Source organism: Coregonus clupeaformis, chromosome 8 (assembly GCF_020615455.1).
Source record: "Coregonus clupeaformis isolate EN_2021a chromosome 8, ASM2061545v1, whole genome shotgun sequence".
Taxonomy (NCBI): Eukaryota; Metazoa; Chordata; class Actinopteri; order Salmoniformes; family Salmonidae; genus Coregonus; species Coregonus clupeaformis.
Window position 1 is genome coordinate 58165006 of NC_059199.1, and position 24116 is coordinate 58189121.

Sequence of the window (24116 nt, forward strand, 5' to 3'; positions counted from 1 at the left end):
GGAAGGTTTTCCCATCTCCACAGAGGAACTCTGGCGCGCTTTCAGAGTGACCATCAGGTTCTTGGTCACCTCCCTGACCAAGGGTCCTTCCCCTCAATTGCTCAGTTTGGCCGGGCGGCCAGCTCTAGGAAGTGTCTTGGTGGATCCAAACTTCTTCCATTTAAGAATGATGGAGGCCACTGTGTTCTTGGGGACCTTCAACGCTGCAGAAATGTTTTGGTACCCTTCCCCAGATCTGTTCCTCGACACAATCCTGTCTCGGAGCTCTACGGACAATTCCTTCGACCTCATTGCTTAGTATTTGCTCTGACATGCACTGTCAACTGTGGGACCTTATATAGACAGGTGTGTGCCTTTCCAAATCATGTCCAATCCATTGAATTTACCACAGGTGGACTCCAATCAAGTTGTAGAAACATCTCAACGATGATGGAAACTGGATGCACCTGAGCTCAATTTCATGTCTCATAGCAAAGGGTCTGAATACTTACGTAAATATGGCCTTTCTGTTTTTATTTTTCATAAATTAGCAAAAATGTATAAAAACCTGTTTTCACTTTGTCATTATGGGGTATTGTGTGTAGAATGATGAGAGAATTTTTATTTAATCCATTTTAGAATAAGGCTGTAACGTAACAAAATGTGGGTCTGAATACATTCCCAATGCACTGTATGCTAAGGTGGATGCCCGTCAACGTTCTCTAGCGGGTACTTATATGCTGAAAGGCCAGGCGGTTTTAGTGTTAACACTGTGATGAAACCTTTGCTCCTTGCTGAATCATCAAGCAAATGAGTCTTCGGTTGCCTAGGCAACACCCCTCCCACAATGCAGCAGCACACATATAGAAATAGAATGAATAGAACATGCTTGGAAACCTAACACTGGCAGTTTGACTGGTAAACTCATGCTCCAGGGGAGAACGACTGTCCCCTCTCATTGAAGCAACGAAGTTCCAGGCCGACCGCGTTACTGCAGGCATTGTTAGCAAAAAACAGGATCCCCATTATAGTTAAGGGGAAAATGTCAATCTTCATGTTTAATTAAAAAAAAAAAGACTATCATGGCACCAATAATTAATTCCACTACACCAGATGTCCTTGAACCGATTTTATAAAAAATCACACACAGACGTTATAAGATCATTTAGTAGCTAGTGGCAGCCTGCAGGACCCTGGGTGGCTTTCAACTTGAGTTACTCAAAGAGAGGAGGCAGCGGTGTGCTAGCCTGCAACGTCACCTCTGGAGTAGCTCACACTGTGTTGATGTCTCCATGAGACGCCATCTTTAACCGCCTTCCTGGGCTTCAAATGCGTTATTGAGTCTTCACATGGGAATGAACGGTGTCACGTGAACGATGGCTTTGTCAGTATACAGTAATTGGTACACTCACAGTGGCTGCCCGGTATTGTGATGCAATAATTTCCATGGTAATGTAGAATGTTCATTCAAATTATGTTAACTGATGTGGCTCATGCAATTCAATTATTTATTTTTTTGTCAGTTGAGCCGAATCAGCAAATCATTGCACATATTTTAACACATATTTTACTTCCTGCATTGTTCCTGTGGGTACACTTGCAATGGCCGCCAGTCCACCCATTATGCCACCATTGTCATGAATGGGGATGGCTGTTGTATTCGTTCTCTTTCTATGGCAGCACGTGTAGTCAGGAGCGGAGGAGAGGAGAAAATGTGTTTGTTTTTTTTCTGGCCAGTTACGTCAACCAAAATTCCATGACTGTTACAGCCCTAGTCTCTCTTTCTCTCTGACCTTTTATTTCTTTGTGTGTTTTCAGGTTTGGCTCAAGCGTTTGTTCCCAACCCTTACATCATCAGTACCGGTCCGCCTGGAACGGACCCCTACGCTGCTGGACTGGCAGCTGCTGCAACTCTGGGTAAGACACGCACACTCTCCTGCCATTTTTTTAACATTTCATATCCAGCGGTGATGCCTCCCCAGTACTATGGTAACATAATGACAGTCCAGCGTGCAGACATTTTACATTTACATTTACGTCATTTAGCAGACGCTCTTATCCAGAGCGACTTACAGTTAGTGCATACATTATTCTTTTTTTAAATTTTCATACCCCATGGGAATCGAACCCACAACCCTGGCGTTGCAAACGCCATGCTCTACCAACTGAGCTACCTCCCTGCCGGCCATTCCCTCCCCTACATATGGGTGGTCCCAGGAATCTAACCTACTGTCTTGGCGTTGCAACCACCATCCTATACCAACAAACTTAGTGTGTGTGTGTGTGTGTTCAGGCCCAGCAGTGATGCCTCCCCAGTACTACGGGGTCACTCCCTGGGGAGTGTATCCAGCCAATCTGTTCCAGCAACAGGCTACAGCTGCCAACAACTCAGCCAATCAACAGGCTCAAGGACAGAACCAGCAGAACCAACAACAGGTCAGTGGCTTCCTATTGGCTAGACCTCTCCTCGTTAGATAAAGCTACTGTCAGACATTTTAGCTTCAGTGCTCACCGCTTTGTGGTTGTAGGATTACTACAAGCACGCCCAGAGAAAGTATTTATGCAATCATGCACATTATTTTGTGCAATGTCACGTTGTCAGCCCTCCCGCTCCTCAGCGTTTCCCCTTGGCTCAGTCTCAGACCCTCTGCCCTCCTATTGGCTAACCTTTGTGTAACCCCAGGTGATGCGTGGGGGCGGTAACCAGCGACCGCTGACCCCTAGCCAAGGTCAACAGGGTCAGCAGAACGACCAGCTGATCTCCGCCGCAGCAGTCAACTCAGCGCTCGCCTTCGGACAGGGGCTGGCTGCCGGCGTGCCTGGTGAGCAAGATACTTACTTACACACACACACACACACACACTCACACATTTACACACACTCACACACACATGCACACGCACACACACACCGATTAACCCATGAGTTCCTCTCTACAGGCTATCCCATGCTGGCTCCAGCTGCTTACTATGACCAGACAGGGGCGCTAGTGGTCAACACAGGATCTAGGGGCGGACCCGTACGCCTCATGGCACCCGCGGGGTCTGTTATTATCTCTCCATCCGCTGCACAAGCAGGTAACTCACTTCTCCATTTACACTATCACTCCATCTGTCACTCAATCACCCTAATACATTATCTCTCCATCACTTGGATCAGCCCACCAGACTCTCTCACTTATGATGCTTTATTTATGTCTCTCTCTCTACCCCTCTCTCTCTACCCCCTCTCTCTCTACCCCCTCTCTCTCTACCCCCTCTCTCTCTACCCCCTCTCTCTCTACCCCCTCTCTCTACCCCCTCTCTCTACCCCCTCTTTCTACTCCCCTTCTCTCTACTCCCCGTCTCTCTCTACCCCCTCTTTTGCTCAACTCTCTCTCGCTCTACTCTGTCGACTCTCTCTACCCCCTCTCTCTCTACCCTCTCTCTCTCTACCCTCTCTCTCTCTACCCTCTCTCTCTCTACCCTCTCTCTCTCTACCCTCTCTCTCTCTACCCTCTCTCTCTACTCTCTCTCTCTACCCTCTCTCTCTCTACCCTCTCTCTCTCTACCCTCTCTCTCTCTACCCTCTCTCTCTCTACCCTCTCTCTCTACCCTCTCTCTCTCTCCCCTCTCTCTCTACCCCCTCTCTCTCTACCCTCTCTCTCTCTACCCTCTCTCTCTCTACCCTCTCTCTCTCTACCCGCTCTCTCTCTACCCTCTCTCTCTACCCCCTCTCTCTCTACCCCCTCTCTCTCTCTACCCTCTCTCTCTCTACCCCCTCTCTCTACCCTCTCTCTCTACCCTCTCTCTCTACCCTCTCTCTCTCTCTCCAGTGGCGGCTGCAGCAGCTGCGGGTGGTGGGGCTAACGGCGGTATGGGAGGCGGGGCCAATGGTCCGTTCCGAGCCATGCAATCCCAGCAGCCTCAGCAGCAGGGGGGAGGGGCTATGTCAGGAAACTCTTTTTATGGATCCTCCTCTCTTAGCAACTCCTCTCAGAGCTCCTCCCTCTTCTCTCAAGGTAGCCAATCAATGTACTGTGAGTGAAAAACAAAACGGGTGAATTGGCAGAGGTCGGTTCCAGGCCGACTACATTGGAGACGTTGCATTGCATCAGCCAATGGTAGCATGCAGCGTCATAGACTGTGCAGTCGGGCATCAGATTCCTATATCATGTGGTAGTTCATATGTCAAAAACCTGTCTAGGCATTGTGAGATCTGGCAGGTGTCTGTAATGTAGTCAGCCTGGAACGTGACCAAAATGTGTGTTTAAAAAAAAAAAAAAGCTTTTGTTTTAGCATTTTTAAATTCAGTGACAAATTTAGATTAACAAAGGTGATTGGTTGTTTTCTCTAAAGGCTCCGCCCAGCCGGGCCCTGGCTCCGCCTCTCTGGGTTTTGGTCAGAGCAGCTCTTCACTCGGTGCAACACTGGGAGCTACGTTGGGCGGCTTTGGTACTGCAGGTGTGTATGTGTGGTGGTTTGTGCAACCCCAAGGCTCAGTAGACTTAAGAATGGAGAGCAGGGATGGGCACGGTTATTAGAGTATGCGAACGGACGTTAGTATTCAATTACTTGCGAGAGTATTCGTTTTTTGAAAAATAAAATAAATGCTTATTTTAATGAGGGCTTTGTCTAAAATGTAATTATCTGTGAGATTTGTACATACAGGGATAAACCATGACATTAGAAATGTTAATAAAACAATAGATTTATGACAGTTTTTATGGGTGCACCCCATTTAAAAAAAGACTGGTAGCCCTACACACTTTTCACCTGTGTAGCTTGTTATTGTCGGTCAATCAAAGCAGCACTACCGTCAGAGGCTTCATGTGTAGCAAGTGAAGTAGAAATCAAATCAAATGGTATTAGTCACATGCTTCGTAAACAACAGGTGTAGACAAACAGTGAAACGCTTACTTCCTTACTTCCCAACAATACAGAGAAAAATAATGAGACAGGGAATATAGATACACAATGGGTAAGGATAACTTGGATATATACACGGGGTACCAGTACCAAGTCGATATGCAGGGGTACCAGTACTGAGTCCATGTGCAGGGGTACCAGTACTGAGTCCATGTACAGGGTTTTACGAGGTAATTGAGGTGGATATGTACATATTGGCAGGGATAAAGTGACTAGGCAACAGGATAGATAATAAACAGTAACAGCAGCGAATGTGATGAGTTAAAAGAGTTAGTGCAAAAAGGGTCAATGCAGATAGTCCGGGTAGCTATTGTTTAACTATTTAACTATTTAGCAGTCTCATGGCTTGGGGGTAGAAGCTCTTCAGGGTCCTGTTGGTTCCAGACTTGGTGCATAGGTACTGCTTGCCATGTGGTAGCAGAGAGAACAGTCTGACTTGGTGGCTGGAGTCCTTGATCATTTTTAGGGACATCCTCTGACACCGCCTGGTATAGAGGTACTGGATGATGTACTGGATGATGTACTGGATGATGTACTGGGCCGTCCTCACTACCCTCTGTAGAGCTTTGCAGTCGGATGCCAAGCAGTTGCCATACCAAGTGGTGATGCAGCCAATCACTGTATACTTTTTGGATGATCTGAGGGCCCATGCCAAATCTTTTCAGCCTCTTGAGGGGGAAGAAGCGTTGGACCAAGATAATTCCTTAGTGATGTTGACACAGAAGAACTTGACGCTCTCGACCTGCTCCACTACAGCCCCATCGATGTTGATTGGGGGCGGGCTCGGCCCACCGTTTCCTGTAGTCCATGATCAGCTCCTTTGTCTTGCTGACGTTGAAGGGAGAGGTTGTTTTCCTGGCACCACACTGCCAGGTCTCTGACCTCCTCCCTATAGGCTGTTTCATCTGTGATCAGGCCTACCACCGTTGTGTCGTCTGCAAACTTAATGATGGTGTTGGACTCGTGCGCGGACACGCAGTCGTGGGAGAACAGGGAGTGCAGGAGGGGACTAAGCACGCACCCCTGAAGGGCCGCCATGTTGAGGGTCAGCGTGGCGGATCCTGGGGGCGGCCCGTCCAGGATCCAGTTGCAGGTGTTTAATCCCAGGGTCCTTAGCTTAGTGATGAGGGCACTGGTGTTGAACGCTGAGCTGTAGTCAATGAACAGCATTCTCACGTAGGTGTTCCTTTTGTCCAGGTGGGAAAGGGCAGTGTGGAGAGTACTAGATATTGCGTCATCTATGGATCTGTTTGGGCGGTATGCAAATTGCAGTGGGTCCAGGGTGTCTGGGATGATGGTGTTGACGTGTGCCATGACCAGCCTTTCAAAGCATTTCATGGCTACAGATGTGGGTGCTACGGGGCGATAGTCATTTAGACAGGTTACCTTGGCATTCTTGGGCACAGGGACTATGGTGGTCTGCTTGAAACATGTAGGTATTACAGACTAGGTCAGGGAGAGGTTGAAAATGTCAGTGAAGACACTTGCCAGCTGCTCAGCGCATGCTTTGAGTACACGTCCTGGTAATCCGTCTTGCCCTGCAGCCTTGTGAATGTTAACCTGTTTAAAGGTCTTACCCACATCGGCTACGAAGAGCGTGATCACACAGTCGTCCGGAATAGCTGGTGCTCTCATGCATGGTTCAGTGTTGCTAGCCTCGGAGCAAGCATAGAATGTATTTATCTCGTCTGGTAATCTGTTATAGTTTGCAAGCCCTGCCACATCCAATGAGCATCAGAGCCGGTGTAGTACGATTCGATCTTCGTCCTGTATTGACACTTTGCGTGTTTGATGGTTATTTGGTGGTTGTAGCGGGATTTCTTATAAGCGTCCGGATTAGTGTCCCGCTCCTTGAAATCGGCAGCTCTAGCCTTTAGCTCAGTGCAGATGTTGCCTGTAATCCATAGCTTCTGGTTGGGATATGTACGTACGGTCACTGTGGTGAATACGTTGTTGATGCACCTATTAATGAGCCAGTGACTGATGTGGTAAACTCCTCAATGCCATTGGATGAATCCCAGAACATATTCCAGTCTATGCTAGCGAAACAGTTCTGTAGCTTAGCATCCGCTTCATCTGACCACTTCCATATTGAGCGCGTCACTGGTACTTCCTGTTTTGAGTTTTTGCTTGTAAGCAGGAATCAACAGGATAGAGTTATGGTCAGATTTGCGAAAGGGAGGGAGAGCTTTTTATGCATGTCTGTGTGTGGAGTAAAGGTGATCTAGAGTTTTTTCACCTCATGCTGGTAGAAATACGGTAAAACGGATTTCAGTTTTCCTGCATTAAAGTCACTGGCCATTAGGAGCGCCGCTGGGTGTGTATTTTCTTATTTTCTTATGACCTATACAGCTCGTTGAGTATGGTCTTAGTGCCAGCATCGATTTGTGGTGGTAAATAGACAGCTACTAAAAATATAGATCAAAACTCTCTTTTTAAATATTATGGTCTACAGCTTATCATTAGGTATTCTAACACAGGTGAACAGAACCTCAAGACCTCCTAATATTAGAGATTGCACACCAGCTGTTGTTAACAAAGAGAGAGACACCCCCTCCCCTGAGCTTCCCCGATGTTGCCGATCTGTCATGCCGAAAGATAAACCAGCTAGATTTATATTCACAATGTACTCGTTCAGTCACAACTCTGAGAAACATAGGATATTACAGTTCTTCAGATCAGTCTCGAACGGAGCTCATCCAGTTTATTCTCCAGTGATTGCACGTTCACCAATAGAATGGAGGGTAGAGGCGATTTTTTTTGTCCACTCTCTGACGTAGTCTTGTCAGGTATCCCAAACGCTAGCCTCTATTGCACCGTCTCCTCCTCCTTCGAGTGGCGGGGATTTGTGCCTGGTCTGGAATAATACATGTATTTATCCTCCGACTCATTGAAGTAGAAGTCCTCTTTCAAATCAAGGTTAGTGATCACTGTTCTGATGTCCAGAAGCTCTTTTCGGTCATAGGAAACAATGGCAGAAACATTATGTACAAAATAAGTTAAGATCATCGCAAAAAAAAAATACACAAAATAGCACAATTGGTCAGGAGCCCGTAAAACAAACGCTATTCCCTCCAGTGCCTTTCTTCACCATTGATTTCTAATCGATGCAAAATGGAATTACAATTACGAAATTAAGTTGGCTAACTGAGGAGTAGGCTACAATGATCAACCAACAGGTAGACTGTTGTTTAATATGGAGTTGTTTTAGACAAGGTCACAGCAAAATAGCCTGAATTAGCCTTGCTAGCTAGCTGGCTAACTAACTTAACTGGCTAGTGTAGCTAGCTAGCTGGCTAACTAACTTAGCAGTCTAGTGTAGCTAGCTATCTTTACAGCCTTATCCTAAAATGGATGAAATACTTTTTTTTTCTTCTCATCAATCTACACACAATACCCCATAATGACAAAGTGAAAACAGGTTTTTAGACATTTTTGCTAATGTATTACAAATAAAAAACGATACCTTATTTACATAAGTATTCAGACCGTTTGCTATGAGACTCAGGTGCATCCTGTTTCCATTGATCATCCTTGAAATGTTTCTACAACATGATTGGAGTCTACCTGTGGTAAATTAAATGGATTGGACATGATTTTGAAAGGCACACACCTGTCTATACAAGCTTGAGAGGATCTGCAGAGAAGAATGGGAGAATGTCCCCAAATACAGGTGTGCCAAGCTTGTAGCGTCCTACCCAAGAAGACACAAGGCTGTAATCGCTGCCAAAGGTGCTTCAACAAAGTACTGAGTAAAGGGTCTGAATACTTATGTGAATGTGATATTTCATTTATTTTTTATACATTTGGAAATGTTTCTAAAAATCTGTTTTTGCTTTGTAATTATGGGGTATTGTGTGTAGATTGATGAGAGAAAAACTATTTAATCAATTTTAGAATAAGGCTGTAACGTAACAAAATGTGGAAAAGTCGAGGGGTCTGAATACTTTCTGAATGCACTGTATGTGTGAATAGCTCTCTCTACCGGCCAACTCTAGTGACAGCAATGGTTGTTTTTTGTGTATATATGTGTATGTATATATGTATGTATGTATGTATGTGTGTATATATATGTGTGTGTTAATGGTCTCTCTGTTTCTCTCCAGTGGCTAACTCCAGCGGTGGCAGCAGTTCTCGTCGTGACTCTCTGACCGGCAGTAGTGACCTGTACAAACGCACGCAGTCCAGCCTCACTCCCATTGGCCACGGGGGGTTCTACAACGGAACCCTGGGCTTTAGCTCCTCCCCCGGGCCGGTCGGAATGCCCCTGCCCAACCAAGGCCCCTCCCACTCCCTAACTCCACCCCCCTCTCTGTCCAATCACAGCTCCTCATCCAACCTCAACCTGGGTGAGTGACAAGGTCTATTGTTACCATGCTGACATAAAACTTGCCGTGTATTTTTGGGGTTATAACATTTTATCATCGTTATTATTATTATTATGTTGTCCAATCAGCACTAACCATCCTTCCTCTGAACCCTTCCACAGGAGGTCTGACCAATGGCAGCGGTCGTTTCATCTCTGCTGCTCCAGGGGCGGAGGCGAAGTATCGCAGCGCGAGTTCTGGCTCCTCCCTCTTCTCTCCCAGCAGCCAGCTCTTCCCGTCGTCACGGCTACGCTACGGAATGTCGGACATGATGCCGTCAGGGCGGAGCCGGCTCCTGGAAGACTTCCGGAACAACCGCTACCCCAACCTGCAGCTGAGAGAGATCGCTGGGCACATCATGGAGTTCAGCCAGGACCAGCATGGCAGCAGGTAGAGAGACGTAGAGACACACATCATGGAGTTCAGCCAGGACCAGCATGGCAGCAGGTAGAGAGACGTAGAGACACACACACATCATGGAGTTCAGCCAGGACCAGCATGGCAGCAGGTAGAGAGACATACAGACACACACACATCATGGAGTTCAGCCAGGACCAGCATGGCAGCAGGTAGAGAGACGTAGACACACACACATCATGGAGTTCAGCCAGGACCAGCATGGCAGCAGGTAGAGAGACGTAGACACACACATCATGGAGTTCAGCCAGGACCAGCATGGCAGCAGGTAGAGAGACGTAGAGACACACACCATGGAGTTCAGCCAGGACCAGCATGGCAGCAGGTAGAGAGACGTAGAGACACACATCATGGAGTTCAGCCAGGACCAGCATGGCAGCAGGTAGAGAGACGTAGAGACACACACCATGGAGTTCAGCCAGGACCAGCATGGCAGCAGGTAGAGAGACGTAGAGACACACACACATCATGGAGTTCAGCCAGGACCAGCATGGCAGCAGGTAGAGAGACATAGAGACACACACATCATGGAGTTCAGCCAGGACCAGCATGGCAGCAGGTAGAGAGACATAGAGACACACACATCATGGAGTTCAGCCAGGACCAGCATGGCAGCAGGTAGAGAGACGTAGAGACACACACATCATGGAGTTCAGCCAGGACCAGCATGGCAGCAGGTAGAGAGACGTAGACACACACATCATGGAGTTCAGCCAGGACCAGCATGGCAGCAGGTAGAGAGACGTAGACACACACACATCATGGAGTTCAGCCAGGACCAGCATGGCAGCAGGTAGAGAGACGTAGAGACACACACCATGGAGTTCAGCCAGGACCAGCACAGCAGCAGGTAGAGAGACGTAGATACACACACCATGGAGTTCAGCCAGGACCAGCATGGCAGCAGGTAGAGAGACGTAGAGACACACACCATGGAGTTCAGCCAGGACCAGCATGGCAGCAGGTAGAGAGACGTAGAGACACACACCATGGAGTTCAGCCAGGACCAGCATGGCAGCAGGTAGAGAGACGTAGAGACACACACACATCATGGAGTTCAGCCAGGACCAGCATGGCAGCAGGTAGAGAGACGTAGAGACACACACACATCATGGAGTTCAGCCAGGACCAGCATGGCAGCAGGTAGAGAGACGTAGAGACACACACACATCATGGAGTTCAGCCAGGACCAGCATGGCAGCAGGTAGAGAGACGTAGAGACACACACACATCATGGAGTTCAGCCAGGACCAGCATGGCAGCAGGTAGAGAGACATAGAGACACACACATCATGGAGTTCAGCCAGGACCAGCATGGCAGCAGGTAGAGAGACGTAGACACACACACATCATGGAGTTCAGCCAGGACCAGCATGGCAGCAGGTAGAGAGACGTAGAGACACACACACACATCATGGAGTTCAGCCAGGACCAGCATGGCAGCAGGTAGAGAGACGTAGAGACACACACCATGGAGTTCAGCCAGGACCAGCATGGCAGCAGGTAGAGAGACGTAGAGACACACACCATGGAGTTCAGCCAGGACCAGCATGGCAGCAGGTAGAGAGACGTAGAGACACACACACATCATGGAGTTCAGCCAGGACCAGCATGGCAGCAGGTAGAGAGACGTAGAGACACACATCATGGAGTTCAGCCAGGACCAGCATGGCAGCAGGTAGAGAGACGTAGACACACACATCATGGAGTTCAGCCAGGACCAGCATGGCAGCAGGTAGAGAGACGTAGAGACACACACACATCATGGAGTTCAGCCAGGACCAGCATGGCAGCAGGTAGAGAGACGTAGAGACACACACCATGGAGTTCAGCCAGGACCAGCATGGCAGCAGGTAGAGAGACGTAGAGACACACACCATGGAGTTCAGCCAGGACCAGCATGGCAGCAGGTAGAGAGACGTAGAGACACACATCATGGAGTTCAGCCAGGACCAGCATGGCAGCAGGTAGAGAGACGTAGAGACACACACCATGGAGTTCAGCCAGGACCAGCATGGCAGCAGGTAGAGAGACGTAGAGACACACACACATCATGGAGTTCAGCCAGGACCAGCATGGCAGCAGGTAGAGAGACATAGAGACACACACATCATGGAGTTCAGCCAGGACCAGCATGGCAGCAGGTAGAGAGACATAGAGACACACACATCATGGAGTTCAGCCAGGACCAGCATGGCAGCAGGTAGAGAGACGTAGAGACACACACATCATGGAGTTCAGCCAGGACCAGCATGGCAGCAGGTAGAGAGACGTAGACACACACATCATGGAGTTCAGCCAGGACCAGCATGGCAGCAGGTAGAGAGACGTAGACACACACACATCATGGAGTTCAGCCAGGACCAGCATGGCAGCAGGTAGAGACACACACCATGGAGTTCAGCCAGGACCAGCACAGCAGCAGGTAGAGAGACGTAGATACACACACCATGGAGTTCAGCCAGGACCAGCATGGCAGCAGGTAGAGAGACGTAGAGACACACACCATGGAGTTCAGCCAGGACCAGCATGGCAGCAGGTAGAGAGACGTAGAGACACACACCATGGAGTTCAGCCAGGACCAGCATGGCAGCAGGTAGAGAGACGTAGAGACACACACACATCATGGAGTTCAGCCAGGACCAGCATGGCAGCAGGTAGAGAGACGTAGAGACACACACACATCATGGAGTTCAGCCAGGACCAGCATGGCAGCAGGTAGAGAGACGTAGAGACACACACACATCATGGAGTTCAGCCAGGACCAGCATGGCAGCAGGTAGAGAGACGTAGAGACACACACACATCATGGAGTTCAGCCAGGACCAGCATGGCAGCAGGTAGAGAGACATAGAGACACACACATCATGGAGTTCAGCCAGGACCAGCATGGCAGCAGGTAGAGAGACGTAGACACACACACATCATGGAGTTCAGCCAGGACCAGCATGGCAGCAGGTAGAGAGACGTAGAGACACACACACACATCATGGAGTTCAGCCAGGACCAGCATGGCAGCAGGTAGAGAGACGTAGAGACACACACCATGGAGTTCAGCCAGGACCAGCATGGCAGCAGGTAGAGAGACGTAGAGACACACACCATGGAGTTCAGCCAGGACCAGCATGGCAGCAGGTAGAGAGACGTAGAGACACACACACATCATGGAGTTCAGCCAGGACCAGCATGGCAGCAGGTAGAGAGACGTAGAGACACACATCATGGAGTTCAGCCAGGACCAGCATGGCAGCAGGTAGAGAGACGTAGACACACACATCATGGAGTTCAGCCAGGACCAGCATGGCAGCAGGTAGAGAGACGTAGAGACACACACACATCATGGAGTTCAGCCAGGACCAGCATGGCAGCAGGTAGAGAGACGTAGAGACACACACCATGGAGTTCAGCCAGGACCAGCATGGCAGCAGGTAGAGAGACGTAGACACACACATCATGGAGTTCAGCCAGGACCAGCATGGCAGCAGGTAGAGAGACGTAGACACACACACATCATGGAGCTCAGCCAGGACCAGCATGGCAGCAGGTAGAGAGACGTAGAGACACACACACATCATGGAGTTCAGCCAGGACCAGCATGGCAGCAGGTAGAGAGACGTAGAGACACACATCATGGAGTTCAGCCAGGACCAGCATGGCAGCAGGTAGAGAGACGTAGAGACACACATCATGGAGTTCAGCCAGGACCAGCATGGCAGCAGGTAGAGAGACGTAGACACACACACATCATGGAGTTCAGCCAGGACCAGCACGGCTCGCTCGCTCTCTCATCTCATTGGTTGGTGAGTGGACCCCCCCCCAAGCCTTGCTGCCACTCACAACCATAAAGGGCAATGGGTTCTATAACTGCTAAAAGTATTTTTAGCCAGATCCTAGTTGGGATGTCATGTTTTATGTTCCTTTTGATGGCGCAGAAGGCCCTTCTTGCCTTGTCTCTTAGATATTTCTCTCTCTCTCTCTCTCTCTCTCTCTCATCTCTCTCTACATCCCTATGTGGTAAATAGAAGAACATTAATCGAGGAGTGTTGTGAATCTCCAGGTTTATCCAGTTGAAGTTGGAGAGGGCCAGCTCAGCAGAGCGTCAGCTGGTCTTTAGTGAGATCCTCCAGGCTGCCTACCAACTCATGGTCGACGTCTTCGGAAACTATGTCATCCAGAAGTTCTTTGAGGTGTGTGTACACTGAGGATACCGGACATTAAGAACATCTTCCAAATATTGGGGGGGGTATTTACGTTGTTGTTTTTTGCCAGGTACTTTCTCCAGAAGTTCTTTGAGTTGTCTGATTTGTAACAGGCCTGTCACTCTGTGTGTAACATTGGTTGTGTGTTTTGCTACATCATCATCTAAAAGTGTGTTAACTGGTCTCTCTCTCTCTCTCTCTCTCTGTCTCTCTCTCTCTGTCTCTCGCTCTGTCCCTCCCTCTGTCCCTCCCTCTCTCTCTGTCTGTCTCTCTCTCTCTGTGTCTCTCTCTCTGTGTCTCTCTCTCTGTGTCTCTCTCTCTGTGTCTCTCTCTCTCTGTCTCTCTGTGTGTGTAGTTTGGCAGTGTGGACCAGAAGCTGGCTGTAGCCGAGAGGATCCGGGGTCATGTCCTGTCTCTGGCCCTACAGATGTACGGCTGTAGAGTCATACAGAAGGCACTGGAGTTCATCCCCTCAGACCAACAAGTTATAGTATGTATTCAACTGTGTGTGTGTGTACGTACGTGCGCACGCACGCACATTGTCCATGTCTGTGTATGAGAAGCCTCAAAGCGAAGGCCAACTGGAGACTGTTTGTGTGAATATGAACAGTAATTGAGGTGCGTGTTGACTCCTGCTACAGTAGCTTTAAATGACTTGCAGCTTGTAAAGAGGGCGGCAGGTAGCTTAGTGGATAAGAGCGTTGTGCCAGTAACCGAAAGGTCGCTGGTTCTAATCCCCGAGCCGACTAGGTGAAAAATCTGTCGATATGCCCTTGAGCAAGGCACTTAACCCTAATTGCTCCTGTAAGTCGCTCTGGATAAGAGCGTGTGCTAAATGAATAAAATGTCAAATGTAGCCGCTAGCTGTTGTTTTAAGAGGATAAAAAGGCTTGTAAGTGTCCGACTGTTACTCCTGGTTATTACAAAATAAGCACTCATAGAACCACAAGGCCAGACATCTCAAGGGTCACATTAACTCAGAATTCTTTGTTTGATCACGCAGAAGAAAAAAGGTCAAACGCATAAGATACACTAAAATGCTTCTTATTGTAATTTCTGCTCGGCATCAGACTAATTTTCTGCTTCAGTTGCATTTCTCCACTCTGATGACAATTCAGGAACGGGGGTTCTATCAGCAGACAGCGCTCTGATGCGTAGCCTACTTTTCTCTGGTACTTTTCTCTGGTACTTTTCTCTGTGTCGCTACTTTTCTCTGGTACTTTTCTCTGGTACTTTTCTCTGGTACTTTTCTCTGGTACTTTTCTCTGGTACTTTTCTCTGTGTCGCTACTTTTCTCTGGTACTTTTCTCTGGTACTTTTCTCTGGTACTTTTCTCTGTGTCGCTACTTTTCTCTGGTACTTTTCTCTGGTACTTTTCTCTGGTACTTTTCTCTGGTACTTTTCTCTGGTACTTTTCTCTGTGTAGCTACTTTTCTCTGGTACTTTTCTCTGGTACTTTTCTCTGTGTCGCTACTTTTCTCTGGTACTTTTCTCTGGTACTTTTCTCTGGTACTTTTCTCTGTGTAGCTACTTTTCTCTGGTACTTTTCTCTGGTACTTTTCTCTGTGTCGCTACTTTTCTCTGGTACTTTTCTCTGGTACTTTTCTCTGGTACTTTTCTCTGTGTAGCCTACTTTTCTCTGGTACTTTTCTCTGGTACTTTTCTGGTACTTTTCTCTGTGTCGCTACTTTTCTCTGGTACTTTTCTCTGTGTCGCTACTTTTCTCTGGTACTTTTCTCTGGTACTTTTCTCTGGTACTTTTCTCTGTGTAGCCTACTTTTCTCTGGTACTTTTCTCTGGTACTTTTCTGGTACTTTTCTCTGTGTCGCTACTTTTCTCTGGTACTTTTCTCTGTGTCGCTACTTTTCTCTGGTACTTTTCTCTGGTACTTTTCTCTGGTACTTTTCTCTGTGTAGCCTACTTTTCTCCAGTAAAATGCAAGATTAACTTTAAGCAAAACATTAGAAATATGATGGCCATGCATCGTTTTTGCAAAAAAAAATACCTTGCTATTTCATTGTAAGCTCATTTAACCTACTTGTGTGACTGCCAGCCAAATAGCGTTGCACTTCTGTTGTCATCTGATGAAAATGAAGCTATTTTCTGCCGAACGTGTTGCACTAATGTATTTTCTGTGAAGGAAAACTATAGATGCACATCCCTGATCACTCTAATGAAGCAAAAAAAGACTTGACTTTTAATATGAAATGTAGGTGAAATGGTTTAAAATGCAGATTTTTTTTGATGGTCTGCGTTTAGAAAATGCAGATATCTGACCTCAAAAGTATTTGGTGTATCTGTGTGTGTGTGTAACCATGTGTTTGAAACCCTGTGCGTTTGTGTGTTTATCTCTAACCCTGTGTGTGTGTGTGTGTGTGTTGCAGAGTGAGATGGTACGGGAGCTGGACGGCCATGTGTTGAAGTGTGTGAAGGATCAGAACGGGAACCACGTGGTGCAGAAGTGTATCGAGTGTGTTCAACCCCACGCACTACACTTCATCATAGACGCCTTCAAGGGACAGGTGGGTGACACACACACTCCACCATACACACACACACTCCACCACACACACACACACTCCACCATACACACACACACTCCACCATACACACACACACTCCACCATACACACACACACCACCATACACACACACACCACCATACACACACACACACTCCACCATACACACACACACTCCACCATACACACACACACACACACCACCATACACACACACACACCACCATACACACACACACACACTCCACCATACACACACACACTCCACCATACACACACACACTCCACCATACACACACACACACTCCACCATACACACACACACACTCCACCATACACACACACACTCCACCATACACACACACACTCCACCATACACACACACACTCCACCATACACACACACACTCCACCATACACACACACACACACCACCATACACACACACACTCCACCATACACACACACACACACACACACACACACCATCATCATCATCATCATCATGGTCCTCTGTAGCTCAGCTGGTAGAGCACGGCGCTTGTAACGCCAAGGTAGTGGGTTCGATCCCCGGGACCACCCATACACAAAAATGTATGCACGCATGACTGTAAGTCGCTTTGGATAAAAGCGTCTGCTAAATGGCATATTATTATTATTATTATTATTATCATCTCCCACAGGGGACAGGTGGGTCACCATGGTAATGGAAACAGCAGCGCAGCGGCAGCCATCTTCTGTCCACTGACTAAATGTCAACATTAGCATAAAGCTTGTGTTTTTTAAAGAGGGAGCTAATGCACTATAAATGGTTATTTTAGCATACACAAAGATTGTCTGTATGTCAGTCACATTTGATTGGGCTCTTGGATTTTTACAATGGTACCAATTTCCACACATGTTTTCCCTGTGTTTTTCATTCCTACCCATCAGATAGTCAGTTGCGTAAATGTTAGTGATTGTTTGTCTAGCTGGTTAGGTAGGTTATCAGGAATGGACTTTCATCTGTCTTTCACTGGTGTGTGTGTGTGTGTGTGTGTGTGTGTGTGTGTGTGTGTGTGTGTGTGTGTGTGTGTGTGGGCGGGCGGGCACCGGGTGTGTGTGTGTGGGAGCCGGGTGTGTGAATGAGTGAACAAAGGTTTAAGGTGTAGGTGTGTGTCCCCGCAGGTGTATAACATGTGTGTGTGTGTGTGTGTGTGTTTGTGGGCGGGCACCGGGTGTGTGTGTGTGGGAGCCGGGTGTGTGAATGAGTGAACAAAGATTTAAGGTGTAGGTGTGTGTCCCCGCAGGTGTATAACGTGTGTGTGTGTGTGTGTGTGTGTGTGTGTCTCTGTGCAGGTGTTTGCCCTCTCCACCCACCCCTACGGTTGTAGAGTGATCCAGCGTATTCTAGAACACTGCCTTCCAGACCAGACCCTGTCCATTCTGGAGGAGCTGCACCAACACACAGAACAACTGGTGCAGGTAAAAAAAAAAAAACGCTGCCGGTTTGACCGGTCATTTTGTTGCAAAACTGTTGTTAAAAATGCATCTGCTGGTGTCAAGATGAGGACATTGTCATCACACTGACATTCTGGATTGTGGTTTTGGCTGAAAACTGCTAGAGCTTGAAACTTGTTGAAACAAGTGTTCGGCCTTGCCAAGTAGCTAACGTAAATGCTCAGCCTTGCCAAGTAGCTAACGTAAATGCTCAGCCTTGCCAAGTAGCTAACGTAAATGCTCAGCCTTGCCAAGTAGCTAACGTAAATGCTCAGCCTTGCCAAGTAGCTAATGTAAATGCTCAGCCTTGCCAAGTAGCTAACGTAAATGCTCAGCCTTGCCAAGTAGCTAACGTAAATGCTCAGCCTTGCCAAGTAGCTAACGTAAATGCTCGGCCTTGCCAAGTAGCTAACGTAAATGCTCAGCCTTGCCAAGTAGCTAACGTAAATGCTCGGCCTTGCCAAGTAGATAACGTAAATGCTCAGCCTTGCCAAGTAGCTAACGTAAATGCTCAGCCTTGCCAAGTAGCTAACGTAAATGCTCAGCCTTGCCAAGTAGCTAACGTAAATGCTCAGCCTTGCCAAGTAGCTAACGTAAATGCTCAGCCTTGCCAAGTAGCTAACGTAAATGCTCAGCCTTGCCAAGTAGCTAACGTAAATGCTCAGCCTTGCCAAGTAGCTAACGTAAATGCTCAGCCTTGCCAAGTAGCTAACGTAAATGCTCAGCCTTGCCAAGTAGCTAACGTAAATACAAAACTCTGCTCTTTCTCTCTCCTCTCCTTCTCTTTCTCTCTCTGCTAGGACCAGTATGGTAACTATGTGATCCAGCATGTGTTGGAACACGGCAGAGCGGAGGATAAGAGCAAGATAGTAGCTGAGATCAGAGGAAACGTACTGGGGCTCAGCCAACACAAGTTCGCCAGGTACACACACACACACACACATCAATTAATCACGTTGATTTATAAACCATGTTGACATCTTCGGTTGTCACAAAGTTACAGTCAACCTGTTGTAGCAGTGTACTAACCAACCTCCTCTCTCTCTGCAGTAACGTGGTGGAGAAGTGTGTGAGCCATGCGTCGCGTGCGGAGCGGGCCGTGTTGATAGACGAGGTGTGTATCCTGACGGAGGGTCCCCACAGCGCCTTGTACACCATGATGAAGGACCAGTACGCCAACTATGTGGTGCAGAAAATGATTGACGTGGCCGAACCCACACAGAGAAAGATCGTCATGCACAAGGTAGGTGTGAAGTAGTTTGAGTGAGTGTTTTGAGGTAGTTTGAGTGAGTGTTTGAAGTAGTTTGAGTGAGTGAAATTATTTTTTATTTGTATTTAACCTTTATTTTATAACAGAGAAGACATATTGAGATCTAGGTCTCTTTTACAAATGCACCCAAACTACACTAAACATAAATAAACGCAACGTGTAAAGTGTGTTGGTCCCGTGTTTCATGAGCTGATATAAAAGATCCCAGAAATGTTCCATACGCACAAAAAGCTTATTTCTCTCAAATTTTGTGTACACATTTGTTTACATCCCTGTTAGTGAGCATTTCTCCTTTGCCAAGATAATCCATCCACCTGACAGGTGTGGCATATCAAGAAGCTGATTAAACAGCATGATCATTAAAACAGTTGCACCTTCTGCTGGGGACAATAAAAGGCCACTCTAAAATAATATGTGTTGTTTTATCACATAACACAATGCCACAGATGTCTCAAGTTTTGAGGGAGTGTGCAATTGGCATGCTGACTGCAGAAATGTCCACCAGAGCTGTTGCCAGAGAATGTAATGTTAATTTCTCTACCATAAACCGCCTCCAACGTCGTTTTAGAGAATTTGGCAGTACGTCCAACCGGCCTCATAACCGCAGACCACGTGTATGGCATTGTGTGGGCGAGCGGTTTGCTGACGACAACGTTGTGAACAGAGTGCCCCATGGTGGGGTTATGGTATGGGCAGGCATAAGCTACGGACAACAAGCACAATTGCATTTTATCGATGGCAATTTGAATGCACAGATACCGTGACGAGATCCTGAGGCCCATTGTCGTGCCATCCATCAACCGGCATCGCCTCATGTTTCAGCATAATAATGCACGACCCCATGTCACAAGGATCTGGACACAATTCCTGGAAGCTGAAAATGTCCCAGTTCTTCCATGGCCTGCATACTCACCAGGCATGTCACCCATTGAGCATGTTTGGGATGCTCTGTCAGCATCCAGCCCAATATCATTGTGAATAGGCATAGAAGTTGTGGCAGAGAGGAGAAAGTAGAACCCTTAAGGGATTTGACCGTTTTCCTGAATTAACCGTGTTCCCATTACAATCGGTTACATAATAATCAGATTTAGCCTTTCAGATTTGTTTTACACAATGATTCCTCAGTTGCTGAAAAGCTTTCCAGACAGGGACTAAACCTGTGTTCCTGGCCTTGACCCAAGCCTCATCTATTTCATGAATGACTTCTGATAATTCCGGAGTGTACCAGACATTCCATCTACCTTCTTAACCCTTCATTTTTTTAAGGGCGCATGAGTTTGTCTGTGAGAGAGGGAAAGAGAGTGAATATGAATAGATGTGTCTGCAATTGTGTGTTTACTTATCTCTCTCTCTCTCTCTCTCTCTCTCTCTCTCTCTCTCTCTCTCTCTGCCTCTGCCTCTCTCTCTGCCTCTCTCTCTCTCTCTCTCTCTCTGCCTCTCTCTCTCTCTCTCTCTCTCTCTCTCTCTCTCTCTCTCCCTCTCCCTCTCTCTCTCTGCCTCTCTCTCTCTCTCTCTCTCTCTCTGCCTCTCTCTCTCTGCCTCTCTCTCTCTCTCTCTGCCTCTCTGCCTCTCTCTCTCTCTGCCTCTCTGCCTCTCTGCCTCTCTCTCTCTCTCTGCCTCTCTGCCTCTCTCTCTCTCTCTGCCTCTCTCTCTCTCTCTCTCTCTCTGCCTCTCTCTCTCTCTCTCTCTCTCTCTCTCTCTCTGCCTCTCTGCCCAACCTCACCCCTCAGATCCGGCCCCACATCTCCACTCTGAGGAAATATACGTATGGCAAACACATCCTGGCAAAGCTGGAGAAATACTACATGAAGAATGGAGTGGACTTGGGTCCTCTCTGTGGCCCTCCCAACGGCATCATGTAAACTACTACCCTTCCAACCCCTTGTTCACTACACCTTAACCCTTAGGGACAAGACAGAGCAACAGGAACGTCGGCCGTGCTCAGTAGATCACCGGCTGAGTGTGGAGGAACGGTGGGTGATTCAACATGTAGGACGGCCACCCTCTGTGCGCAGCTGAAGTTGTGTTGGAATGTCATGTATTTTTATACCATAAGCCCTAGCCTATATAACCTACATGAAAAATGACATCATGTTAACTACTACCCCATTATATCCCACACCCTACCACCCTATACCCCCACCCCCTCTATTCCCCTCTTAATGAGATAATGTAAACTACTGCCCTACCCACAATGACATCATGTAGAACCCTCTTTACCTACTCCAACCCTCCTCCTTTTCCCCTCCCACTCTTATCGCCACGGTAACCCATTGGTAGGAGCCTGTGTCTGAACAGGAAGGAAGCCTTGGTTAGTTTAGAGGGGGGTGAGATGCGTCCCGACCCTCCGTTACTTCTCCCCCTTTTTTTCTTTTTTCTTTATTCGTCTTTTGAATAAACTAGAATCATTTCACTTTTTTTTTTTTGCTACTGCTGTGGCATACACAGTTCTATGTCATATCGCTATTATGGGATGGAACAAACGTATTTAATTTGACTGACGTCGTCACCGAATCATAGTCACAAACAGACACAAGCCATGCGCTTACCAGCAGATCATTTAGCATGGGAGATTAGTTTCCGGTCCTGCTTCCATCTCTCTCTCTCTATATATATGTGTGTATATATATATATATATAGAGTGTATACTTGGTGTAGACCTTTGCATATATATATATAAAAAACTTTGTAGTTTTTCTGGTTTTTGCTGTTGACTATCTATAATGTATCCTAGTAGTGAACACATATTTCTGACTGTATAATTGTACATTTGTAAACCCTTGTAATGTAAAAGTGATTTACAACCGTTTTTGGTATCGGACGATATAAAAAAAAAAAATATAATTATTCAAAAAAATTCTTCCAAAAGCTCTTGTGCATTTCAGTGTATATTCTCACATCCTTCGTTGTGACATGAGTTGTTGTATATTGTAAATTGTAATATCAAATTTTTTGTTTTGAAAAGCCCTTTCTATACTGCGTAGTACTTGTACAAAGCCCTCAACCCCCCTCACCCTCTGGTTTTAACTTCTACTCACTGCTTCAACAGAACTCACCTCCTCCCTGACCCCCGAACTACAGTGCAAACGCTGCGTGTCCGTTTACTAAACGTCCAGTAGCCACAGTTGAAACAAATCCACTGAAATCAACGAGACGTGGTTCACCAACATGTCAGTAGTGAAGCAAGTCTTTTTACACTTCAAGTCTATTTAAAATGCAGAGAGAGAGAGAGAGACGTGGCGTCTGACTGAAGCATAAACAACTGATAAAGTGACTTTGGTTTCCGCCTGTGCTGTAAGCAGTCAAAACATTATTATTACAGAACACGCAAGATGTTTGTAGTATAGTTTGGGGGTTGTAACCGCCACCACAGGACACACTGTTTGTAGTCATGTCTGCTTTAACTTGAAGCTTTATTTGTTGTTTTTTTAGATCTTTTATAGGAATGCTTTCCCCCTGTCTAAGGTTAGTGGATGGGGTGAGGGGGTTTGAGTTTAAAGGTAGACTCAGTGATATGACATCGTACACACCGGGGCAACTTCCGGCTTGCAGACATCAACAACGGCCTATTTCAAATCTGCCAAGACTACCACTATTGGTTCTTCTCTTGAGGCATGACGCCCACATTGAGAAGAGCCGTCAGTTGACAGTCTTGGGATATATGATTTGTGTTGTTACTGATGTCTGGAAGCAGGAAGTAGCTCCACTGTGTACTACGTCATATCGCTGAGTCTACCTCTAACCCCTCCACTCTCTCAGGGCACAGTGAAACCATGGGTTGTACAAAAGAGTTGAGGAGCGTGGTGTGCTTTTGTTTTTTTGACCTATAATATTCCTGTAAAAGTGATGTATCATAATGTCCATGTCCCCCGGTAAAGGCCGGGCGTCTCCTGTCTTGCCGTCCGTAACCATGACTATTGTGGCGGCGGTGGGCAGCAGCACGTGTACATTTGGAGCTGCGAGCCTTGTGTATCTGAATAGAAGCACCACCTGTAACCATAATGTGTATAACTCTAACAGAAACCTGTGTGTGCTTGTTGCCTGGGCAACTATTTTTTTGTATCTCCTGTTGTAGATTGTCTCTCTAAACAATGATGTGTGATTCTTTATTTTGAAACAAAACTGAACAAAAAAACTCAAAATTTGAACTGTGGTTTGGAGTGGTTTGTCTGTGATTTGTGTTGGGTAACATCCTCACCACCCCCGAGAATGCAGAGTTACTTGTCCTACTAGCACTGATTTTAAGCTGATAACTGCTTTATTGAGGAAATATTTACAACAGGTCCTAAGGCACAAGGACCCAGTTTGGAAATCCCTGATTTACACAATGATTGTGATATGTGGTTGCCACCTAGTGACATTTAGGATGATTCATTATCTGAAATGATTGATTGGTTTCTATTGATTCATTGATTGGTTTGATCATTTAAGAGTACACATATAGCCCTTTCACTGCAGAGTGATTTGATTAGCCTATCATGATAAAACAGATCTAGCCAATAATCCTATAGAAGAATATAATAGTTGAATTTTATTGTCATCCAAGAAGGGAATCTTTTTTTCTTTTCAGACTGGCTGCATTTACACAGGCAGCCCAATTTATGATATTTTGCCCAATTATTGGCAAAAGAGCTGATCTGATTGGTCAAAAGACCAATTGGTGGAAAAAAACAAACCAACAACAGCAGACTTGATGAGGCTACTTTGTATTAGGGGAAGGGAATCTGGAAAGACTTTGTATAGGCCTAATTGTGGTGTTTTCTAATAGGCTTACTTGTAATAATTTTTACATTACATTACATTTACATTTTTTATTACAAATGTAATAATTTCATTTTAAATTGGCCTTTCTTACAATTATTTGTTAAATATTTAACCAAACCATTAAATCAAAAGACACTCCTGTAGAAAATCTGATTTATTAGCGTTGTGTTTCAATAGAAAGTGTCTACCTCCTGTCCTTCCCCTGCTCGACTG

The 24116-nt window shown here is 46.7% G+C and overlaps 1 protein-coding gene across 6 annotated transcripts in view; it reads left to right on the forward strand.

The window, feature by feature from the left end:
• Positions 1-23287, forward strand: part of LOC121572255 (pumilio homolog 1) — a 51707-nt gene extending 28420 nt beyond the window's left edge. For 4 of the 6 annotated variants that reach the window (XM_041884228.2, XM_041884231.2, XM_041884226.2 and 1 more), the window contains 15 exons: positions 1798-1896; positions 2273-2415; positions 2663-2801; positions 2919-3056; positions 3794-3997; positions 4317-4421; positions 8993-9235; positions 9376-9643; positions 13728-13857; positions 14225-14359; positions 16254-16391; positions 17729-17854; positions 18670-18791; positions 18920-19112; positions 20870-23287. In XM_041884228.2, coding sequence (XP_041740162.2) covers positions 1798-1896; positions 2273-2415; positions 2663-2801; positions 2919-3056; positions 3794-3997; positions 4317-4421; positions 8993-9235; positions 9376-9643; positions 13728-13857; positions 14225-14359; positions 16254-16391; positions 17729-17854; positions 18670-18791; positions 18920-19112; positions 20870-21001 — 2315 coding nt within the window. In that variant the 3' untranslated portion in view covers positions 21002-23287. The remainder of the gene's footprint in view (positions 1-1797; positions 1897-2272; positions 2416-2662; positions 2802-2918; positions 3057-3793; positions 3998-4316; positions 4422-8992; positions 9236-9375; positions 9644-13727; positions 13858-14224; positions 14360-16253; positions 16392-17728; positions 17855-18669; positions 18792-18919; positions 19113-20869) is intronic. The other 2 variants (XM_041884229.2, XM_041884232.2) reach the window with 1 other exon arrangement.
• The last annotated feature ends 829 nt before the right edge of the window (positions 23288-24116 follow it).